We start from the raw sequence: 20,323 nt of genomic DNA on the forward strand, positions 1-20,323 counted from the left end.
GTACTTCAAATGTACTTTAATATCCAAAGTTAAAAAACCCAAACAAAATAGGAATCAAAGTTGCTTTGTTGATACTCTTTATATTTCAAGCCTAGCTGTACTTTGCCAGCACTCGTCCATACCCTTCACGTGCTTCTAGCACATGGAAACCTTTAAACACCAACAGTCTTGAAAAAATACTGAATATTATCTATATTCATGAGTATAAACAGTATCGAGGATAAAACAGTGACTCATTTTAAACAAGAATGATCTTAACTGTATTGACATTTCTAGGATATTTCTTTAACTTAAAAGGATTAACATACTTCCCTTAAAAGTAATGCACATACACACAACAGATAAAATAACCGTATTTCAAACCGTGATATTCCAGAACAGACTGAAAAGATGAAATAGAGGAAGATTTATAGACAGCACTACACTGCCCCTTCACGTCCACTACAGAAACAACACCACAAGCTGCATGATGTGAAAGAATTCACTGAACATTAACATGGTAACTATTTTAAACTGTAATTTTCTTAAATTTTTATATATGCTGCATGATGAAAGAATTCACTGAACATTAACATGGTAACTATTTTAAACTGTAATTTTCTTAAATTTTTTTTACCCAGCCTCTCCCTCCCCCCATAAAACAACCAGACAATGGAAGAGAATTAGAATAAAATTAAACTTTTACTTTAGTGGGAAAACCACTTTTTTTTACTTTGATATTCATAGTTAGTCCTTTCTCTTAACAAAAGTATCAATTTTCCACCTGATTACATGGTGGATTACAATTCAAGAACAAAAACAATTCAGTTAAATTTAACATTTTGCTGGAAAAAAAAAAACATACTAAAATGGGTATACTTAGCCATGACAGAAAGTTTTAAGTTAAGAACAGAACAATAAAGCTTCCATCAGTGATATTTTGCTTGTAATTTAATGTTAAATTTGTTGTTCTGATTGGTGTATGGGTTTCTGTTTCAGGTTGCATTAAGTAGAACGTCAGTCAGAAACTTTAGATTGGATAAAAAAAGGTGTCCCATATCTCCACAAGGCACATCCCTCAGAGTAACATCAGCACATGCACCAGGCAGACAAGTCCACTGTATATATAAAAGCGTTAAGCAAGACTTTCGTCAAGTCAGGAATAACGTTTTCCAAAGAGTAAGCTAATAGTTTCTTAATTTGTCACTGCTTTGTTGACTTAACCTTCTCATAAAGACTATACTTTCAGAACAAATAAAAAAAAAAAAAAAAAAACCAAACAGTATATATTTGCACCTTGTGGCCAAGATATGAATGTAGAGTCATGGATCATTTCTAAAAGTCTTGGTAGGATGATAGTATGTTTTCTGGGAAAACATAACTAGAAAATTGCACAGAAAATGAGGCAGCTGGCATCTTCATTTGGTTTGCAGGTAGGTACCTAATAAGTATAAGCACACAGTATTTCACAAGTACATGGCACATCCATACAACTTGAAACACTTTACTACGGGGAAGGTGAACTTTATTCATAAATAATTCAATCTTCTAATGCATAAACCCTCATCCCCCCCTCCCCCTTCTTCCCCTCTCTTCATTACTAATGATACTAGTTTTGGATAACCTTCTTGCTGGTTTAATCTCTCTCTTTTTCAAAAGAAAGAATTTAAATCAAATACAAAAGCAAGAAATGTATTATACTTTATTTTCTAGTGTGAGTAAATCTGTATTTTCTACCTCTTCAATGCAGCAGAGCCATTCAGTTTCGAACTGAATACTAATCTTGAGAAATCGAGGTGCACTAGTCCAATCTTCATACTGTTCTTAACATAAAAGACAACAAGATTTTGTGATTCTATTCTGAAGAAAAACTAAAGGAATAACAGAAGGTATTACTTTTCTGTATGTTCTACAGACATGTGGCAAGTCAAAAGTATAAGAAAATATTTTCTATTTCAATAGCTGTAGCTTGCATGCACTTGAGAACAGTTAGTAACCAAAAAAATAAGAGGAGCGAAGCATGATATGAGTAAATTTATTACATTAATAAACAAATTTCTTAGGTTTTATTAAAATTAATAGTGGCTGGTTGCGTGTAGGACTATATGTTATAGGTGGCATTTCTATCCAGACCTGCTAGGATAAGTCTTTTGCTATTGTACAATAAAGTATATTACTCGTTCACGTTAACAGGGGAAAAAAATGTATGTTCATACCGTTTGTTCAGAAAAACTACCTAACATATTTTAATCTCCAGAAATTCATGGATGTTTTTTCTGCAGAAAATCCATAAAATGTATGTTCATACCGTTTGTTCAGAAAAACTACCTAACATATTTTAATCTCCAGAAATTCATGGATGACTTTTCTGCAGAAAATCCATAAGAGATACAGAAAAATGGCAGAAATTAAGTTCTAGCTCTTCTCAGTTCAGATTTCAGTATTAGAAAAGGGAGAAATTCAGCTTTTTTCCCCCTAAGAAACTGGTCTTTGTAGAAAACATTACTACAGTAACCTGGGGATTTCCCCAGTATTATGAAATCCCTCTCAAGCCAGGACAAGAACTTGCAGTTCCTCCTAGCCCTTCCTACACTATGATAAATTAGCATAAAAGAGATGCAAGATGACAAGGACATTACTGAACGTCATTGTGATCCAAAATTACATTTTTAATTATGAAAACAAAATGGGGTACACCATGAGACCAAAAAACAAACCATTATATTGCACAGAGGCAAATACATTTTTTAAAAAACTAGAATGGCAAAATTTGCAATTTTTTAGAATTTATCCTCAAAATATTTCACGTACTACAAATGTTCATATGGTATATAAGATAAGCATAGCCTTAAGTAGAAAATGTGCCTTAGAAATCTTTTTTGCTTATAAAATACCCTAAATCTATTCTGTCCATTACATTGGTACGGTAACTCTAAATAAATGGTACACCAGAGTTCTTCCTTCTGTGTGCTCTTTATTAAATCCATGGGACATTTTAGACATGCTATAGTTCACAAGTACATCATGAATGTCTCTCTGAATCAGGCTAAAAAAATCCATCTAGCTTAGCAGAGTCTGCTGATAATTTAATTTTCATCATAGACTAAACCCATGTCTATTAGACTATTCAAGTCACCTGCATACAAGCACAACTTTTTCAAGGAGGAAGAGGAAAAATGAAGTTGGATTATCAACAGTTACGAAAAAGGGTGCAAAACAATTCTCCGAATGATGTATTTTGGAGATATATGCATTGAGAGACTTCAAACTTCAGTGCAATTTGCATTCTTCACAATAATGGTAAAAAGGACACTTAAAGACGATCTTCCGTTGTTTGAACTTACAGCAACCCCCCGCCCTCAGATTTTACTACATTATTATTACTGTAGCTTTGTGTGCTTACACTTATTTAAGAATCCAGCTTACAAGGACTTCTTACACAGCTTCTTCACCAAGGTCAGGGTAGTGCATCCTCTCACTAACAAACTGTTACAAGAAATAGTTTCAAATAAAAAAAGATCATAAGTAATGGCATGCTAGGTATAGCAAAAATCCATTTTTCCATAATCATAAAAATAATATCCAAAGGATTCTCCACTAACAGTGGGAAAACAAAATTCAAGCTTTCTCTTCTGACTACATGCAAGTAGAAACAAGGGGACTTAAAAGACAAATTTTTGTTTATAATAAATATAATATTTGTTTATAATAAATATAATAAAATTATGTTTTATAATAAAACTTGAAAAACAGTTACTACAGTTATTTCAGTGACAATATCTGGGCCATTATGTATTTTATTTTATCTTCTCCTCTGCCTAGTCATATGATTTTTCTTTACACAAAAGTGTCAATCGCCATCCTATGTGGGATCTTTCCTTTAAAACGCGCGTTCTGAGCTTTGAAGTGAAGCTGGCACTCAAGGGAACCACCATGACCTCTTTCATAGAGGAGAAACCCCGGAAGAGGTTGCTACTTACAACTTCCACATCAGGTTAATTGAAAGGTTTTTGATGAAGAAGAGGGGGTTGTATTTCTATCAATCATACTGGTGGCACCTAGAGGTCAGATCTCTGTAACTACAACCAATCCAGCTTTGACTCTGCAAGCAAGGCCTAAAACAAGATTAAAAAAGGAACTATGGCATAGTTTGGCTGTCCAACACTCGGTGTCAGGTCGTCTTCTTATGAAATGAATGGATTCTCAAACAAGTCATGATACATTCTTTCCCAAGAATATATTCTTGTTCGAGAGACCACTGTATAACTTACAGTGTCACTTTTTAACATGATGTAAAGTTCTTGTCAACTGGGACTGCCACCCTGGGAGTACTAAAAAAATACTTCAATACCTTCTACCACTACAAAAAATTTCTGTTTTGCTGACATGCATACACAGAAACAGCCACGTTTTCAGTAATACAGTTCTGGCTGCTTGGTACTATAGCAACCCATTTTTCTGTTCTGTCTTTTGTCAGTCTCACTTTCTGCGTATCTCATGTCATTTGTAGCCAACAAAGCAATGCTGTATCTACGACACATGCCTGGGACCAGTGTGGCGCTGCCTGGCTTTCTCCACCCTACGGTAACTACAAAGTTAGTTATAAATAAACTGCTAAACAGTCTCTGAATTTGAAGCATCTATCAGAGAAGCAGAAAATGCCATTTCCCTTCAAGCAACTACTGTAAAGAAACTAAATCACTGCATTAAGACCACACAAAGTGCAGCTCAAGTTACATCTGTAGATAAGCTGAATCTCTCAAATTTTTATTTAGAGTAATCTATCAAATGCTCCTGACCACTTCCAATTTTGCTTTCAGGTGAGAATCAGATTTAGGGATTTTTGTATTTTTACAAAAATAAACACGGCTGTAAATCGGAGCTCAAACATTCTCATTCATAAATGAAGAAAAAAGTACATTTTATACTTTAACTGTGGTGATTTTTCAACATCTAATGAACTTTGTTTACAAAGTAGTGCCCTCAAATTCTCTTTTCAGAGAGTCTCTATGCAGCAGTAGTTCATCCTCCTGGCTACACCTTCTGTTACTTCTGTATGGAAAAACTGTCTTTCTCTAAATCTTGACTGAATGAATACTAACTATTTGGACCCAATGAGGTAAACACATTTTCAGAAGCAAAACTGCACTTTCAGAAAAAAATAATATATCCCAGACAATTTTTCCCCATTCCAAATTAAATATATATATGTATATCACACAAAATAAGTGAATTTCAATTATCTCCAGTTCCATTTACATATTGAAAATTTCTTATCATATTTGTAAAGAAATATATACAATTTTACTTAAAACAGGACAGCAAAATCTGAGGAAGATTTCCATTTGAGACCATTTATTAATAAGCAAGCTACACTGATGCAACAACTGAATTTCACGTCCACAAAACCAAATGCATTCCTAAAGCCTCACTAGTAGGGAAACTTGACAAATGAGTAAAGTAGAAAGGATCACAGGACCTCCAAGAGGTCTCCCCTCTCAGTGGAAATTATATTATTCCCAATGGGATTAGGACAGGATGGAGCTGTCTCATCTGCCTTTGGCTTTGTGCTACATGCCCTCTAGACCAGGGAACTAGTCAGAACATCATGAGCCTCCAGTCTTTTCTGCATCATCTAAGAGACCTCCAACTTTTAACTTGTTGCAACCGGACACGTGGCCAGCATTCAATACAAGTATTTTTTCCATTTCGGCTTAACAGGAAAGAAACCACTCCTGCTTCTCCAAGTCAAGCAAGGAAAGACAGGGGTTCTTAGCAGCAGCTGTTTGCAAGTTTGGAGACTATGACAGCAGCCATCCACGAGGTGAAAGAAACAAGGAAAGGAAGGGCATAAGGCAAGATTACCTTAGTTTCCAGATTTGTTTATAAAGCTACTGCTTACAACTACACCGTGGTTCTTGTCTCCCCTCTTGTGCGAACAGAATAGAAACTGCGTACTGAAAGTAAGCTGGGAGAATTTTATTTCATTATTATTTTTAAGACATGAGGGGCAAAGGACTGGAGAAAGAAAAAAGCTTCCTTATAATACATTAAAAGACAATATGCAAGGTTTTTCCCCATTTAATATTTTTCCTATTGAAAACTGAGCTCTTGTTTATACTGAAAAAATTCTGATTACTTTAAAGCTGGAATATAAGATAAGATAAAGGGAAAGAAAAATGAAAAAGGGAGAACTTACGGTTTATTCTGCTGGATAATAGTAGTAAATTTGCTAATTTGTCTATTTAGGCACACCTAAAACAGGCCACATAAAGCCTTTGTGTTTGATACAGTTTTTGGTATGTCTGTGATAGATACACATAATCAAGGGCAGAGTCTTACGAAGCAGCACGGCCGCTACTTATTGGCAAGAAGCTAGAAGGAAATCTTAAAACTCTCCCTGAAAGCACAGCATCTATATCTGTGTATGTATTCTGAGGATTGTTATTAAGTAGTATTAGATAACGAGATGCTATGACTCCCCAATTCTGAATGGAAGAAGAAAGGAAGCAATTACCTACTAGCTTTAATATTGCATGCTACGGAATGAAAATTATATATTGCATTTTAAAAATAGACCATGAAGTTCACAAGCACTGTCAAAGGAATTCGGAAGTTCAGAGAGGTTTTTAGCATATTTATAAGTAGCAACTGACATTCTTTTAGAAATACAAAGATGGTTGCATATATTAGGTTTTTAATAGGGCAACAGCTTTGTGATCCGTGTCATTACACGCTTTGGAATGCCACATCCAATATCTGGCACTCTGATTCTTCAAAGACAACATACATTTGTATGTCCTCTTTACCGGAATGCATACTGATTTTTTGTTCTTTGAGAGAAAATTAAAAAAAGCTTAATGATAATGCTGAGCTAATTTAAAGATTGGAATGAAATAATTGGACGATACTCTCCTAAGGTACATACAATACAGAGGGGGCCACATTTAGGAAAAAAAGACCATTTATTCAGTTGCTTTCATTTTGTTGGCTACTTTGCAGTGGTAATTATTTCTCCCCTTAATTCCAGTATTTGTTTTAGAAAATTAAATTGGAAACATCTATAAAGGAATACAGTCTCTTCGAAGTCCTAATGTTTGCATTTCATTCCCTTTCTCTGCCACCTCCTTCCTCTTTCCCCCCAAATTTGTCTCCTAGTAAGCTAAAAAAAAAAAAAAGCAATACTTTAGGATTTCAACAGTTTAGTCTCAAGACTAAATATACAGAACTTGACACAGAATATTCATTCCCCATATGTCCACATACCATCAAAATATGAACTATTTCTCAAAACTCTGTAAAGAAGTTAAAACTCCTAGTAAAGAGAGATCAAAGCTTCAAATTTGTGCTACATTACAGGAATACAGAAAAAATGGACCAAGAACAAAGTGTGTGTCTTATGTAGCCTCACAGCAAGGAATTTCTTGCATGAAAATGCACAAATAGGTGTCCTGACTTGATGGTTCTGAAGGCTAAGCAAAAAGGTAGAACAACTCTAAGATACAGGCAATCTGAAATTAAAGTTAGAGAAAGAGTATAAAATAGTTTAAATGACATTTAAAATTACTACTTAGTATACTTCTTTATTTTTCAATAATTCTGTTTTACGTTTCACCCCACTGAGGTTTGATTTGTGTCAAGGCAAGTCCCTCTGCAAAAAGGGTTCTATTTACTTTCTTCCAAATACATGAATATACAAATACTGCACATTACGCATACACTTGTTAAACTACATTAAAAAAATTTACACATTTTGGTGTTTATATCATGAAGATTACAGTTACCTCTTCATAGAGAGGACAGTTCAATTTAAAGGTTTTTTCCTCACTAACATTGTTCATGCTTAAGTAGTGCAAATCTGAACTACAATCTTAAAAACGCCAAGAAAATATGAGGACTTAGGGCCAATTATTAAATAACGTGTGTCAATTTTTATATCAACATACATATGCAAAAGACAGACAATGCTAAGAGCAAACAAACACAGACATCTCTTGAAAGATTAGTTTTATTAGGCTTGCAGTACCTATTATGACTGGGTAACTATGTCTGAATAACCTCAGGAGACACAAATTGTCTACTGAAGCCCAAAGAATATGCTGAAAATTTTCAGCAATTATGAATTCAGATGGTCTATGTGTCCACTGCAAGGAGCTGCTAATGCTACCTGGTACTATAAATTAGGTCCCCCAAGTCAGAAAGGCACTCCAAATTAGTGGAGAGGGGCGCAAGTTACGGTTTTTAATATTCCTGCACTTCAGTGACCAGTGAGAATTTTTACTGCAGGTTTCCCTCTGTATCAGAAGGAGAGAAAGAGAGATGTCGGGGGAGGGGGCGTGGGCGAAGGTTTCTGCACCCACCTCTTCTCACTGCCATGTTTTCAGGAATGAATTAATTTCCTGAGGATGTCTTAGATGTCTTCAAGCATTTACTTTCTCCACACACCAGAAAGAATAGGTCACTTCTGATCCAAGCTCTTCCTAAATCGAGCTCTTCCTAAATTCGATCAAGATTCCTAAATCCAAGTAAGGCTGGACCTGCTAAACACGGTCATAAACAGACAAATATCCAGTATTTCTGGACATTAAAACATTCACTTGTGTGCTCAAATTAAAATGGTCCAGCACTTCAGAACAGGAAACTATTTCCTCTTGACCCTCTCAAAAGTTTGGATGCCTTCTCAGAAATCTCAAGACTGGCGCAGGGCTTAGTACTGTGCCTGCAAGACAGCTGCATCTGGATACAACCCTTCATGGGAATGCACAGGACAAACCAAGGAAGACAGGTTGAACAGATGTAATAAACTGAGCTGGTGCCAGGTCCAGAAAGTGATCCATGTTAATCAGATGCTCCAAAGACATTTCACTCAGTAAGGCAGCGCAATATGCAGGCCATTTGGAAAGCTAACTTCAGTTATGCCAACAGATCTCATGGAAACCCACGATCACTCACACAGCTTGGTACCAGGCAGTTCAAGCTGCCTCCCCTTCTTCTTCTGGGAGGGAATGGCTACAACTCACTGAAGTTTTCCCCCATGATGACCAGCTCTTTATGCAACAAGAAAACAGAAGCAGAGAAGAAACTAAAAGAAATGTACAGCAAACTATTTTGACAATTAAATGGAGTAATTCCAACAAAATTATAACAAACTTTCTCTAACCTGTGAGGGGGGAGGGGTGTCTTCAAAAGCATCAACAAACAAACCCTAAAATGAATCTGCTTTTGCAATTTTAATCCACATAGTATTACATATGAATTAGGCACCAACCAAAATAGCTGCTGTTATTATTCTAATCCATTTTCTTTCTGAAGAGAAGTAGTACTGCTATGGACATATGTCCTTAATAAATCTGGAAATTAATTTCAGCCCTCACATTAATTGCAATTAGTGTCAAATTTTTATAGTGGAAAGTGACCTCAACACGTAACGATATTTCAAACGATGAGAAAACTAACAATTTCTGTCAGAAGCAATTTTATACCATTAGATAAATCTCAGTCAGAAATAGCACAGACACCATAGATCCTGCCATAGGCTAAAGGGATGATGCAGCCTCGCTTTCTTTAATTTGTACGATTATTTTTTTGCCATGTGCAGTGTCTGTTAGATAATCTTACTTATTTCTTGCATCAGTGTGAATGGAAACTGCCAGTAAGTGGCAAGCTTACACGTCTAATACATGAAAGGCACGGAAGATTATTTAAAACAAAGAAGATTGTTTAAAACAAACACATTCCGCCCAAAAACGAAAGGTGCCCAAGCATCTATTCTGGATGTTATTCAAGAGAAGAGAATTGGTACCAACTATGAGAGTTTCTTATCTGCCTGGAGGGTAAGCGAGGGTAAGAAGTGGAAATTGACATGTAATATTTTAATACTTAATTTATTATACTTAAACCTAAATGCATGTATTTTAAAAAATAATTAATAGAAGCTGTAGCATCTGTATTTTTATATTTCTTCAACTCGATGGCTCATCTGGTTCAATCAGGAAATATTAGACTAGCCAGCTACAGATAATTCCTCGTTTCATTAAAGGAGGTTGTGTGGGCAGGAAGGGCTTCCCAGAACTGCACGCAACATAAGCGGAGAGACAAAGGACAGGAACACTGTGGGTGTAAAAAGGCAGGAAAGAAAAGAGAGATGCTTTAGAAAAGCTACGTGGACAGAACAGGCACTAGACAGTAGAGGACTTGTTTGATAGCTTGGTATCTAGACAGGATTTGGAGAAGGGGAGGCAAAAGAAGGGAAGACTGCGAGGCCATGAAGAAATTAATGGTAAGAATTCAGCCTGAAATTTCACTGACAACGAACCACAGGAGAAATGCAGGACGGAATGTAGTAGTGCTGCAAATATGTTAAAATTGCAAACATTCTTGCCAGCTGCTGCTGTTATCATGAGAAGTAATCTTGTGTGAGGGTTTATTAATAGCAACATGCTTTGCAAGAGACTGCCATTTGTACTTACAGAACACTGTATCATGCAGATTGACTTAGAGCAACAAAATCTCAACTGTTTAAGTATAGTAGTGTCTACCTAAACACAGGGTAAGTAGGAAAAAAAAAGGCACTAAAAACATACCAAAAATACCTTTGTAGCACCTCCTCTGCTGTTCTTTTCAATTTTCAGAGAATAAAATTCTGTTGGGAGAGTATCCTTAGAAAGAGAGCACTATAATGTCACCTACAGACTCCTGGCCTATGAGCCAAGGAACGATTTTCTTTTTCTGGCAGCTAACAACACGTTATGTTTCTATTCCCATTTTGTCTTCTGGCTTTCATCTCTACAAGCAGTAAGCTCTCTGTGCAGGGACAATTTTGCATACAGCATTTAGGACAATATTATTATAATATGAATAGTAATACCTGTAAATAAAAGTATGCTTTTTAAACCCATGTCTGTATATATAAATGGGGGCATCTAAATCATGAGGAAAGACCCCACATGATACCACGTAAGAGCAGTATGCTGCAACTGGTTACCTTCATTATACACTAGCTACATTATAAGCTGAAATATATGCTGACTACAGAAACTGAGTCAAATGCAATTTTAGAAATTCCACAGGAAGGTACGCATATTAAAGTAGCTGATCTCAAATTTGCATGTATTTACATATTACAGATTCCTAAAGGAAGTCTTTTACCTGAGTCTTCTACATACAAGTTGTCTTTTTCTCAATTTATACATAAAATTCTATCTACTACCTTGCATATGCAAAGCAATGCAGCACATACAAGCTTAATAAACTATCTGAAATAATGAATCATCTGAAAACAGGAGAGAAAGCAGCATGTTTTACTAATTACAACACAAAACATTCGCTGTCTTTTCCACGTTATTATACTATTCCCTGTAAAACAAAAACAATTCCCTAGCTCACAAAGAAGTTTAATATATTAGCATTTACCAAGTGTTATGAGTTCCTTTGATACTAAGTATAAAATAAGTTGGGTTAAGGAACTTTTGCTAAACTCAGATAATTCATAAGGGAAGAACATACATATAAGAATATATTTAGACTTTTAATACCATTTATGCATTTTAACTCATGCTTCTCTCCTCTCTTTATCAATCAGTTTAGTGTCAGCAGATCTTTGGTGGTCTTGCAAAACAAATGAAAAACACCACACACACAAATCTTACAATGTTTTGCCTACTACTTCAAAATGTTATGGTAGTAGCAAAGTTATTAAAAACGGATTTACTGTATCACCTTCTTGCACAAGATCAACATTTTCATATGACATACATAACCAGCACTGCTCTTTCACAAAAATGTATATTTGCAGCATATTAAAAATGTAGTACAGTTTGCAATTATCATCTGAATTTTTAAGAAAAATCATTACCCCACTTCATGGAGTGTATATTTTACTATTTGAGAGGCGAGTAACTAGAAAAGTTTTTCTGAAATGTGATTAAACTGCACATGACTACACAAATGATCTGCAACCATCTTGATCCTCTTACCAAGAAACCTTGCAATCAAACCGGTTACTCAAAAAATATTTTAAGGAACACAACAAATCAAAGTTAGAGATTTCTTTGACTAAAAATAAAGAAGGGGAAAAGTCATGTCAACTCCAGTGTTGTTTTCTTGCCTTTTCAAACAACTGAGTAACATTATAGAATGCCTGAATAGAATTTAGAAAGATACTGCTGTTGTCCCTATGCAAAACTATATTTTCAAAGAATTTTATCATGAAATGAAGATAAATAACTGTACCAGGAGCTGGAAAGAGGGCAAAGGGAGAGAGAGGAAAAAGAGGCCCACTTTTAACAGAGGAAGAATATCAATGAGAAGCTGTTGGGAGAAAGCAGAATTAGCAGTCCAAAACTGGGAGAAGGGCAAGTGAGATAGAGCAGACCAGAGCCTCAGACCAAGTTTGGAAGAAAAACACAAGCCGAGCAGTGAAACTAGGAATGAGATGGGATCTTCGCTCTGAGGAGCGTAACTATTTAAACTGGCAAAACCATCATTCCCTGACAGTAACAGTTCATCACATAAGGAACGACAATCAATCGGTTGTGAAAAGTGGTAGAGATCCGAGAGCAAGATGCTAATGCTACAACCCTGCTTATGACTTGTCTGGGTGTCATTCTAGTTCAGTTCGACTTCCACTCAAAATCTGGGGAACGCCAGAACAAAGACTGCCAGTTAAAATTAATTTGCCCTCTCTGTGTTTCTGTATTAAGAGATAGTCATGACACGGCAGAGCATTTTTTCCTCACAAAGAATCCTTTCTCCATACCTGAAAAAGACCCGTTCAGGAAATTAAAATGGCTTCATTTGTTGTACTAGGACAAAAAGTGTTTACTTAGTGATACAAGGGACTGCAAAAAGAGAAGAAGGAGATTCACAGTTAAGGCAATTAGGTTTCAAAGCAATAAATGAAGTATTTAATTACACATTTCATGAGTTCCCCTCCGGCATGATCAACCAGCAAAGAGGCAGCTGGGTCAGTTTATGGCATCACTGCTGTCTCCCATTCCCCCTTTTCTTCTGCTGGATGCTACAACCTCCACAGCTTGAGACGATAAAACAGACAGACTTTAAGCAGGTAAAGAGCTTTCACAAAGTCAGTCCATGTTTGAATAGCTCAACGTGAGTAACAATAAAGGTTTCTAAAGATGTCTAAACAGTTGGGCACAAAGGAGTAAAATTGCCCAGGCAACCTTCCTTCTGACACCTCCTGAAGGGAAGCGACTGACTGCAGAATCGTCTTAACACGCTTTTAGCATCTGCACCCGCGCATCAGTCTGTAATGGACAGCACTGCTCGTTGCACAAGAAACGGAAGTTTTAAATGCATCAAAACCACAAAGAAAAACATTTTAGCTAGCATTAAATATAAATGAGTTTCCGATTGCTGCTTTTATCTTGGCCAGAAATAGGTAGAACAATTTAAATATAAAAGTGTTCCTCAAAGAGTCAGTATGGTGACAGAGGATCACTGAATATTCTGAAAAGGCAGTCTCTGGGAGTGCTATGACATGTGTTGCGGTGGAGGTTTGAAGGGGGCGGGGGGGGAAAAACCCTACCAAAAAAAAGGCCCCCCAAAAACCCCAAGCAAGTTGTCAAAGATTGTCCAAGTATTTTGACCCAGTACAGCAGGTTGGACTAGATATGCACAGTTTAGCTAGCAATTTTCTTTTTTCCAGGGGACACAGGGAACAGCTGTTTGAAGAGCAAACTAAGTGCTCCCTCCTACAAATGGCTATCTTAAGCCCAGAGCTTCTGTAACACCCCACAGAAGGGGAGGGGTAGATAGAAGCATACTTCTGCCTGTATCTAGTTCTACAGAGCCATAAACACTGGCTACATCTGATTGTATCCATAGTTTTGAGGTTAAAAAAAAAAAAAGATGGATTTTGGTATGGCTTGGCAAACCTCTTGTAAGTATAGCCTGGGAGATCCTGGGGCTCTTCAGCTGAGTCAGGTTGAACTACCCCACCTTGAGTTGACGAGATAATTGAGGATCTGTCCACTTCTTTTTCCACTTCTGTGATTCCTGTTTTATTCCCTCTCAAGTACAGTACAGAGTCAACTGGTTTGCAAGCAAAATGAAAGAGATAATTGCAGAAAGAAGGAAAAAAATAAGGGTGAAGAAGATAATTTTTAGACTGCCTCTGTTCCACATTGAGAAAATAAGTAACATACTGCTTTTCTTCAAGGTTGTCACCTCACGTAGGAAGAACTTTTGTTCCCCTTGTGAGAAGAGATGAAAGGCATGGGAAAAGCAGATTCAGAGTGGAGATACTGCATATACTTAAAAAAAGAAAGGAGTAGTTCATTATTCCAGATTATTTATCTTCTAACAGGAGTTACCCTCTAGGCAGAGTGTTACACAAGACTTAGTCTTGCTCATTTCTGTAACTTTTCAGTATTACTTTCTTTCCGCTCAAAACCATCTGCCTTTTCAGTTAAATTCCTTCTGCTGGACCTCTGAAGTACTTCTGTTTCATTCCAAAAGTCTTCCAAAACTGAAACTCCAAAAATAGTAAAAGCAAGAAAACAAACACTGTAAATTATAAGTTTAACAATGAAAAGTAAAACCTCTATAAGGCTGGCTTTACTGTGAATATTTGGGTATCCAGAGCAATGGACACACTCCTTTATGAGAAACAAGCATAGGGGACAAGAACAAACTTCCTTTCATGCAGATACCAACTGATCAGTCCATGATCTGTACTTGCATTCAGGTCACAAATTCTAACACAAACAAGGGAATTTGAAGTAAAGGCTAAACCAGCTTTGAAAGTTATTTTTGACAGCCACTTGAAGAGGCTTCTTACCACCAGTGGCCATAATGCAAGTTACCTGCCACAAAGCCCAGAACCAAAAGGTGTCTTGTAGAAGACGCATGTGGGAGTGCCCACGTGCTATTTGTCCAGTGACAGACTCTTAAGACTCCCTTAAGTTTTAAATTTAAAAGTTATACAGATACACATATGTATGTACGCGCACACACACATGCACATTTTCACACATTTATTTCTTTATGCTCTTCTGACAGTGTCTTCGTAACAAATGGTAAGAAATTCCAAGGGAAAAAGAGATAATTTTTATCATTTTGTGTTTAAGGGGAAAATCGTTTAGTTCTTTTTCATATTACTCAGGACCTGATCCAAAGTCAGCTGAAATACAGGGAAATATAAGATGGGAGGATATACCATTTCAGAGAAAGCTAAATAGTTTTTTGTCCATTAAGTAACTTCTTACTATTACCCATGAAATAATGTGCTGTACTCAAGCAAGAAATATGATTTGTTGCAGAAAAATTCAGGACTACATTTCCCTGAAAAACTGAACAGACGGACTACTTGGTTAAACTGATGGTGCAAGCATTTACATAGATTTGACTGACAATGAAAAGGGTGTTTTGGTTGTTTTAACACAGAAATAAAGGGATAAAGAAACAAGCCCAAATAGGTGAAGTTGTTCATGCATAAGACACATTAGTATTTTAAATAAATTGTTAGCATACCAGTCAACCAGAGGAAGGAAAAGGAACTGGAGTCTCGTTCCAAGTGCTCTACTGTAGTAACAAACGGACCGATACCACATGTAATGCGTAAGACCAGTGGATGCTCTTAGATATAAAAACCACAGGCTGGTATATAAATCAATGCTTAAATGTTTTATCCTATGTTCACCTAACACACAAGTGCATCCTACAGAGGGAAGCATTTCAGTGATGAACTAAGTCGATGAACTGCCAAAATCTGGTCGGATACATTTTAAGGGTGAAACATACGCACATTTAGCAAAACTATTCTCACAAAACAGTACAGTATAACAGAACGTTTGGTGTTTCTGAGAGTACGGGCACTGAAAATGGATACATTTATTACCTTGACTTTTCTAGCTTGGAATACCACAGGGTGCACACTGAAACCCCTGCTTTATAACAATTCAGTGCTACTTTAAGCCACTCGAAATGAAGGAAGGCTGCAAGTGAGCGAGTTACTGTCACCAATTCTCCAGCTTGTTAGCACTTCTTAAAAACATATATTCAACATTTTGTTGAATATTGTTATACAGCACCCTCCAAGAGCAACAAGTACTGGAATTTTCAGGAAAAACCATGGAAAACTAAAGAGGGAAGAAATCTATTTTTTAAAGTACAGCTTTTGATAAATAATTAAGAATTGTAACAGTTCAGAAGGAAAAACACTTCTACTGTTAGTGGTTTAAGAGCAGTCTAAGGGAAAAATCACATAGTTAATTAAGAGACCAATTCTTTGTGAACTGAAAGTATTTACCATGGCAAACAAAAATACAGCACTTAATTTTGGAACATACGTGACATGCGTGACTATCTCGTAAGTATGTTCAATGATCAGCTGCAGTTACATCGCACTGAAGAGCTAAATGATATCTGATACCTGAAGTGTGTACTAGTTGAAAGGTATTCATTGCTTCTTCACATTATGCTGCAAAATCTGCTTCAGTGCCTACAAAAGATATGTTAACGGCTAAAGAGGACCATGGCTATGTCTACATTTGACAATACTGCATCAATGCTTTTAGTGACAGCTTTGAAGGAATACGTATGTTTATTGTGCAAGTACAGTACTTTCAGAGCTATGCACTAAAGTTATTCTCAAGTGCTACACAAAGAATGCTAAGCAATACTATTTTTAACTGGATTCAGATTAGTAGTATTGCAGACAAGTGTTTTAACTACATGAGCAAACTGACAAAATGCATAAGGGCAAACTGTTAAGTCTTGTGACCATTTATAGTGCACTTCTTGATAGAAGCCCAACATAACTAATGCAGAGGATGCAGAAGCTATGAATTGTCAGCTCTCATAACGGAAGTATTTTTACTCCCAAGGATCATAGTATGAAGTTTAAAGATGTTTTGCTTGGTTTAATGTACAATTAAGGAGGGGAAGAAATGAGTTCAAACAAGGAGAAGGTCGCTAATCTTTAAGTCAGGTCAGTGTTTGAATGGCCCAATCATACACTTGCCAGAATAAAGTTGGTATTGACTTATTACCAACTCAATAACCTAGAAGCAAACTGTAGCTCATGTTCTAAAGCACATCAAGTTTCGGTCTGAACATTAAATGCTAAATAATTCAAAACATTACTTATTAAAAAAAAAGCAGAATTAAAAAAAAAAAAAATCTAAGAGTTGCATATTGATGAAGACTTTGTATCAGAACTCATATTTTACATGAAAATACTTTTTTGGTTCTTGCTATGTTTAATAAAATGATAAATATACATAACAAAAGTATTGATTCTCTCATCTGTTGATATCCAAAATCAGGGGGGTTTTGTTGTTTTTTTTTTTTAATATGCAGAAATGCAAATTCAGATCTTATCTGCAACCTACACATGTTAGCATGGAAGGAACCCAATATGGTAATCGTTATGAGTTACGTGCAGGCTTTGAGTGTTGGAAGGCATACGACTAAAGGCGGAGCTCTGATCTTTTCCACTATCATCAGCCATCACACTGAGATTTATTAGTTTCAGAACACAAGATAAACTTAAATAGATTGATGATAGCTTAGCTGGTAAAACATACATTTACAGCACTTCTTAATTTCCTCCTTAGTCCTAATGCTAAAAGAAAAGTAGATGCTGAACAGCTGCTTAAACCCTCCTAGACCTAAAACCTCTGAGTCATTAAACTGACTGCTTTAACGCGACGTAGGACAGGACAACCAAGATAGATTGTGGTCGGTTTGGAACAAAGCAAAGTCTTCAGAGAACTGCTTTAGAAATTATTTTTTTCATATTTGTGACAAGTTAATGTATGACCACACTTCTCATTACAGAAAATACACACATAAACCATCAGCATTAAAGTTCCAACAGTGTAACCTATTAATATAGCCACAAAAAGACTTGTGAAATCTATCTACTAAACTTACCTTCTATGTGGTATACTATGCTTTATCCAAGACAAAGGAACTAAAACTATACAAACATGTTCCAAATGCTTATTTTCAAGCAAACAGTTCTCAAATCATAAAAAATTTGAACGCACATCTATTAAAATATAAAGGGTTACTTTATCACTTTCAACCTTATGAAATGTTCCTATTCAATGTTCAAACACATACGTATAATATCTAATTTCAGAAAAAAATTTTTTCTGAAATGCACATAATCCAATATTAAACAGTCATTTGTGTTTATCTATATGTTGTAATTTTTGCATTGCTGCAGGTTGATATTATGTTGCTAGCTTTCAACACATGCCATATACCTTTTGCATATAAGAAACATTCTCAGACATTCAAAGCAAGATAGTAAAAGGAAATCAACGTTTCAAGGGTGATCTTGTCAAATTTAAATTTTGTCTGTGATTTAACTGAGTTTACGAAAAAGGAGTATGTTGACATTCAAGGAAAGCCAGCACATTTACAAGAGCTGAGCTGGATTTTAAAACTTGCAGCAATAAATGGAAATAGTATTTATTCAGTAGCAATAGAAAACTCAAAGTAGTGTGGGGAAAATTCATTATGAAGTGCAAATTTATTTATAATTTTACTGAAAAAAAGTTCCAAAGAGTAATAAAGAAGAAAAATTCATTTTACTTTAAAGAATATGAGCTCCGCAGTATGCAAACTGAGTAACGAAATCATGACGTAAGTTGATTTGAAAATACTCACTTTTTAGTGAAAAATGTATATTACAGAGAGAACAAAATTTAAAAGACACTTTTTTTCTTACTTATATAATGTGCTTTAAGAGCCACTTTATTCATATAGTTCCTGAAGCTGTAGCATAAGACCCGTGATAGTTTGTCAGGCTAGGATTGTCTATATATAAACTATATCGCAACCTCCACATAGTAACATGCTATTTTTATTTTCTGTAACAGCAAAAATGTTATCTGCATTACTGAGTTACAGAAGTATTAAAACTGTGTTTTAAGAATTCTTACTAAAAACATTTAAGTATTAATTAGTTTAACATCTCTAAATTCTCTACTTTAGTATCCAATGTCGTATGTGCCAGTACAATTCAGAACTGCATTCAATGGATTTTACTTCAAACTATCTACATCACCTAGAAGAGTGAATAAAAGCAAAACACACATTTATGCATGCACCTATTTTGTACAGCATTTGTTTTCATCTACGTGGTTTACAACTATAAAAGAATCTCTGGCATGTCCCTTTAAATAAGTAATAGCTAAGACAACATGTATGGATTTTAATTAAATTAAAGCACAAGAATTATTGAAATAAATGACCCGAGGGCTCCTCTATGGCACCCTGAGAGAACAGAAAATACAGATATAAGTATTTCCTCATGGAATGAATGCACCATGACAAAGCACTGAGCTACAAGCCAAGTGATCAAAATTCAGATTTTAAAGACTTTTACACTCACCCGCCTACGGCAGAAGGGCAGGCCCTGTGCAATGATGCTGATGCTAAATATCTTCATCACGGTTTGGTGTGGTAGAGGTTCTTTGGCACTTTTAAGATCAACAGGAACCAAGCCATGGTTGATAGCAGTTTTCCCAGCCTTGGACATTTTATCGTTCTTACTTTGTCAAGTCTACTAATAATGCAAGAACATTGCTAAAAACCTTGCTTCTAAAGTTGCATGATTTTTTTTTTTTTTTTTTTTTTCAGACTGGTGATTCAGCCTGCTGCCTTTGTCTCTCAACCTTCTCCTGCCAAGTGTCCTGACCTGTCTGCTGCTCAGTGAAGTGCAAGCTATCCTAGTATAGACAGGAATTAAACTACCAAGGGGCAGGCAGACTGCTCCTGCCAGTCAAACAGCTGGTGGACCTCCCCTGCAGTGTCAGAAGAGCCCTTCTCCAAAAAGGGATCCACAGACTGAAAAAGAAGAAGAAAATCATGACTGCCAGGAGTTTTAATAGCCACAGCTGCTTATGCCTGCGCTTTAAGGGAATATATATTTTTTTTTAATTATTATTTATTTTTTTACAAGTTGGCATTGTGCTTTCAGAAGGAGAATCCAAGGAGACTGCAACCTTCAGACAGTAACAGTGTTACAGCAGGATCAACTCCTCCACTCTCTGGGTGGACTTCTTCTGGACTTTCAATAAGATTTGACAGCTAGTGACTAAAAAACTAACCTGGACTTCGCTGTTTCTCAACCACCGTCTCCACAAACATAATATATTGCTAAGTCCAAAAGTTAAAAAAGGAAACAAAAATTAAAAAAAAAAATTGGAAAAAAATGGGAGTCCCCTAAAATGAAGATAGTGGCTCAAAACTTGCTCTTTTTATTAAAGTAGAGGCTATCATTGTATTTTAACCTACATTGTGATTAGCTCCTTCTTCCTGGCCCTCCTTACTTATGTATAGGTACCCCAGCCTGCACCTCCTCCCC

The 20,323-nt window shown here is 36.0% G+C and overlaps 1 protein-coding gene across 2 annotated transcripts in view; it reads right to left on the bottom strand.

The window, feature by feature from the left end:
* FBXW7 (F-box and WD repeat domain containing 7) overlaps positions 1 to 20,323 on the bottom strand; it is a 113,150-nt gene that overhangs the window by 64,847 nt on the left and 27,980 nt on the right. The window contains exon 1 of one of the 2 annotated variants that reach the window (XM_009283304.2): positions 19,349 to 20,149. The exons of the other annotated variant lie outside the window; for it this stretch is intronic. Within the exon in view, the coding sequence (XP_009281579.1) occupies positions 19,349 to 19,495 (147 nt within the window). The 5' untranslated portion in view covers positions 19,496 to 20,149. Of the gene's footprint in view, positions 1 to 19,348; positions 20,150 to 20,323 lie in introns of those variants that run through there. 2 annotated transcript variants of the gene reach the window in all.

Source organism: Aptenodytes forsteri, unplaced genomic scaffold (genome assembly GCF_000699145.1).
Source record: "Aptenodytes forsteri isolate BGI_AS27 unplaced genomic scaffold, ASM69914v1 Scaffold6, whole genome shotgun sequence".
Classification (NCBI taxonomy): Eukaryota; Metazoa; Chordata; class Aves; order Sphenisciformes; family Spheniscidae; genus Aptenodytes; species Aptenodytes forsteri.